At 54.6% G+C, this 4535-nt stretch overlaps 1 protein-coding gene across 1 annotated transcript in view; it reads left to right on the forward strand.

Moving 5' to 3' along the window:
- GRIN1 (glutamate receptor, ionotropic, N-methyl D-aspartate 1) overlaps positions 1-4535 on the forward strand; it is a 34407-nt gene that overhangs the window by 26830 nt on the left and 3042 nt on the right. Inside the window, exons 19-20 of the mRNA XM_009326394.1 lie at positions 678-823; positions 3447-3557. Of these exons, the coding sequence (XP_009324669.1) occupies positions 678-823; positions 3447-3557 (257 nt within the window). The remainder of the gene's footprint in view (positions 1-677; positions 824-3446; positions 3558-4535) is intronic.

Genomic DNA, 4535 nt, shown 5'->3' on the forward strand with positions numbered 1-4535 from the left:
TCCCTCTTTGCAAAGACTGCGAGTTCCCCCCGACGGGCTCTGCCTTTGCAGCGATGCGGTGCTGCCGGTCCTTTGCCCAGCCAATGTGGTGATGCAGGATGAGGGGTGTCTGATGGGACCCCATCCTCGCTGGCACCGCAGGCCAAGGTAGAAGCACCAAAAGAGGGGGAACTTTGCTCCATCTCCTCAAGACACCACTCCCAAAATGTCAGCCCTGAGGGTTGCAACTGGCCGAGGACAGCACAGAGAGCTCTGTGCATGGCTGTCCTTCCAGATGAGCCAAATGGGAGCGCCAGAGCTGGGTTTCTGGTGCAAATGACCCTACAGCCCCAGGGGACGGGGTCTGCCCTGGTGCTCGGTGCAGCACCCCGCATACCATGCCTGCCCCCCAGCATTGCTGCGGCACAGCCGGTGCCCTGTGCCCAACCGACAGGAGCTTGCACGGACATCCAGCACCCCATCACATTTCTACCCATCACTGTGGGTGCCCAAGCTGCAGCGCCTGCCCTGCTCTGCTGGGTTGCCCTCCCTGGCCCCTCCAGGACTGCGGGGGGATGGCGGGGGGGCCGGGCGGACCCTGGGTTGGCGGATGCTCCCGTTGCTGAGCGTGATACAGAGGAAATGAAGTGTCATGGTGCAATTTCCACTGCCCCCTGTAACTTTCCTGCTTATTTCAGGTGTGTTTATGCTGGTGGCTGGAGGTATTGTTGCCGGGATATTTTTAATATTCATAGAAATAGCTTACAAAAGGCATAAGGACGCGCGGAGGAAGCAGATGCAGCTGGCGTTTGCCGCCGTTAATGTGTGGAGGAAAAACCTGCAGGTAGGACAAACCGTTTTTAGAGCAAATCTCCAACAGGTGCGTTTTCCATTCCTTCACCAAATCAGTGAATGCAGAGCTGTGGATTAGCATGGGGCCCTCTGTCCCCCACCCTGCACCCCAGTATCTCCAGATGGGCATTACTGGGCACCTAGCAAGCTGTAGGACCCCTGCCTTGTCCCCAGGAGTTGCCCTTGGCCGATGCCGTCTCTCCTGGGAGGTGTCGTGCACAGCTCCAACTGGGACAGAAAACTGGCCCAAATGCCCCCAGCGGTGCTCAGGACAGGGACTTTGCTCTGCTGGGGACCACGTGCCGGAGCCATGTCTTGCCCTGGCCAAGCAAGCGGTGCCGGCGCAGCTCCCTTTGCAGGCGCTCTGCCCTGCTGCCCAGCTCCGGCCGTGCTCACCAGCAGACGGAAGGGTTAATCCGCTGCTGCTGAGCATCCCTGTCCAGTGCTCAGGTGGAGAAAAGCTCCAGGGATGGTTTCCATCACCTCCCCCTCCCTGCCCACTCCCCGGGGATGCCCTTGTCATACCCGGGACCGACTCCAAAAAGAGGTGGTGCGTGCTCTTGTCATTTGGCGACAAGGACATCTCCCCACACGGGAGCCAGCAATGCCGGTGCCTGTCAGCGCCAAGGCTCCCCCGGGCCCCTTCTGTGGGGCCATTGCTCTCCCCGGCTTCTCCCATCCCTGAAACACCTCCGTGCTGCTCAGGCAGGGGAGCCCGGGAGGGTCAGTGGTGCCTGGCAGTGACACTGAGCCGTGGGCACATCCGTGGGCCACCAGCCTCACACTTCCCTTACCCCGTTGCTTTTGGGGCTGAGCCCCACGGTGCCCCCGAACCCCAGTTTAGGGCAGCTGGAGGCTCTCTCTGAATTGCCTGGGCTGCTTTTCTTCCTTGGGGAAGCAAACCGGCGTTCAAAGACCAAGAGATCCTTTAGGCGACTAAAGGAGACTGCCGTTCGCAGCAGAGCCAGTGAATGAAAGAGAGAGAACGAGGCTTGGGGACCCCAAAATGAGCCCGGAGCGATGGCCCTGTGGGAGCAGCGCTGGCTGGGGCGTGCGGGTGGGCTGCTCGGGTGGAGGCGACCTGCCCGAGAGCAGCGAGGGGAAACACGAGGCCGGGCTGCTGTACCCTGAGAGCTCGCTGGGTTCAGTTCACTGATAAGAGTCTCGGAAAAGCCATTTCTCTATTTTTTTTTTCTTTTTTTCTTTTTTTTTTCCTTTGCTTCCAAAAAGCAGCAGCACCGAGGGGGTTAAGGCTGCTGGGACAGAGCACACTAGTCGCACTGCCATTTTTCACTTGCCAACCTTCTAGAAAATACTGCACTGGGTCCTTGGGCAGAGTCTGTGGGACTGTGAGCAAAGCATGCTGCCCTGTGGGGGTAAACAGCCTCATGGTAAAGAGCCGTTTGACATTGTAAGACTTTTCCACAGGAGGAAACGTCAGAGCACTAGTATCTGGTACATTGCTAGAAGGTAGGCAAGTGGAAAGATTTATTTGTTAAAACAAACAAACAAAAATAATGGTTTTTGGGATCACAGTTTTGCCATGGCTATTTCCTGAGATGCCATGGAAGAAAAAGACATTTCATTCCATTCATCTTGCTTTCCTTTCCGTTTGTGCATGTCCGCAAAAGAGAGAACTGAGAAGGAGGAGCAAATGTATCCCCGAGCATGCTCTACGCACCAGCGGGATACATTTTGGTTACCCCCGTGCGGTAGCAGAGCCAGACCTGGTCACTCCGTCCCCCGTCGGAAAGGTCACACTCATTGGCACGAAAGCAATTGGGGAGGAATCGTTCTCAGCGCCCGCCGCAGAGCGCGGCCGGTCCCCACGGCTCGCTGCCCCCGCACCATGGCGGCTGGTGCTCCCAGCCTGCGCTAACCAGGTCCGACTCGCTAACACCAATGGCTACATTTTTCAGTTCTGTTTCTCTTTGAGTTCATCCCGACCCCGATGACATCATAGCGCTAACGCTTTGCTTCCTCCCTTTCTTTTCCTTTTTTTTTTTTCCCTTTTCTTTTTCTTCCAGTTTTCTTGGTTTTTTTTAACTCGTTTTACTTTGGAAAAAAAAAAAAAAACACACCACCAACAACCACGTTCGGCTTTGCACAACTGCGTCATTTAAATTTTTGAATACATTTTTTTACAGAATATTCATACAATGACTTCTCTTTCAATGCAGTCCTCTCTCTCTCTTGTGGCACTAGGATTCAGCCTCAGAAAAGGCCCTGAGCAATTTTTTTTTAGTGGTAGGTGCAGCATCTCACCTCTCGGTCTAGCCAGGCTAGCGGTGGCAGCGAGGGGCAGGGCGCCAGGCAGAGCATCCCCAGGAAGCGAGGTCAGCTGTGCCGGCCTGGACGCAGACACCCAGGAGAGCAGGGCTACTCCCCGGAGGGTTTCCAGCGCTCCAGACGCGAGGCCGGCCCTGTAGCTGTAGCAGTGTGGCGGCCGTGCCGTAGCCATGGGTCACGGAGGCCCTTGGAGGACTGGGAGTGACAGGACACCTCCAGTAGCTTTCTCACCTAAATGAAGGACATGACACGGGGCAGTATTCAAATAGATTTAGCGTTTCCAACAACACACTAGAGATCTAATCACTTATACATATTCATTTTAGGATAGAAAAAGTGGTAGAGCAGAACCTGACCCTAAAAAGAAAGCCACTTTTAGGTCCATCACCTCCACCCTGGCCTCCAGCTTCAAGAGACGTAGGTCCTCCAAGGATACGGTAAGAGGAAGAAGAACAATTCTGCCCTCTCTCTTTCTCTCTCTTTCTCTCTTCTGCCATCCCATCGACTGCCACACACCCATCCCGAAGCTGCCAGTGTACATGCATAGCTCATGTTCGTCACCAGTCAGTCAGTGAGTCAGTGAGTCAGTCATCCCGTGTACCTGAAAGGATGCTGGGATCCTGGAGGGCAGGCAGGAGGTGGCTTGGAGTCCTGTGATGAGTTGGGAGATGCAACCGAGTTTTTGTTTTGTTTTTTGTTTTCTTTTTGCCTGGATGATTTCTGATGTTCCTCTCTGTGCTTCGCTCACCTTACCGGTGCTGACCTCTTGAAACCGATGACATTTTTTTTTTTTTTTTCTGTTCCTGAGTGTCCCTGTACCTGTTTGTCATTGTATGCCTAAAAACGATCACCCCGATTTAATTTGGACACTGTGTCACCTCACCGAGAGCCATGCGTGTCACATTCTCTACATGTGATTTTTGTTTGTGACGATTAGCATTCGGGACGTAGTCCTCGGCACAGGAGTGACAGCTGTCTCTGGTTATTGTCAGCAGTAATGCAGCTCTAGAAAACAGACGCAAAGGCTTGAAAGAGGAGGTTGTTAAAGACCCAACCTTGGTTCAAACTTGTGCTTTCCACCTCGGAGTAAAACTGCTCTCACGTAACCAGAGAAAATTTCCAAATTGCTGCCTCTAAAGCCAGCTGTTTCCAAATGTGCAAATGTGTCTGCTCATGCTGGAGCTTCAGACACTCTTCAGCGTCAGGTTGGGCTGTTGGTCTGTCGGACTGAGCCGGTGTCCCTCTGCATGTTGCCGTCTGTTGTATGACACTCTGCACTGTGGCTACTCTGTTGTCTCGTGTGGCAGCGGCCGCTGCGTTTTGCTGCCCAACCTCCCGGCGCGACGGGCTTGCCGAAATCGCCTCCCCGGGCCAACCGGCGGGTTTCTGCCCAGGGGTGCTCAGGGAAGGCTCCC

Source organism: Pygoscelis adeliae, unplaced genomic scaffold (genome assembly GCF_000699105.1).
Source record: "Pygoscelis adeliae isolate BGI_AS28 unplaced genomic scaffold, ASM69910v1 Scaffold436, whole genome shotgun sequence".
Lineage (NCBI taxonomy): Eukaryota > Metazoa > Chordata > Aves > Sphenisciformes > Spheniscidae > Pygoscelis > Pygoscelis adeliae.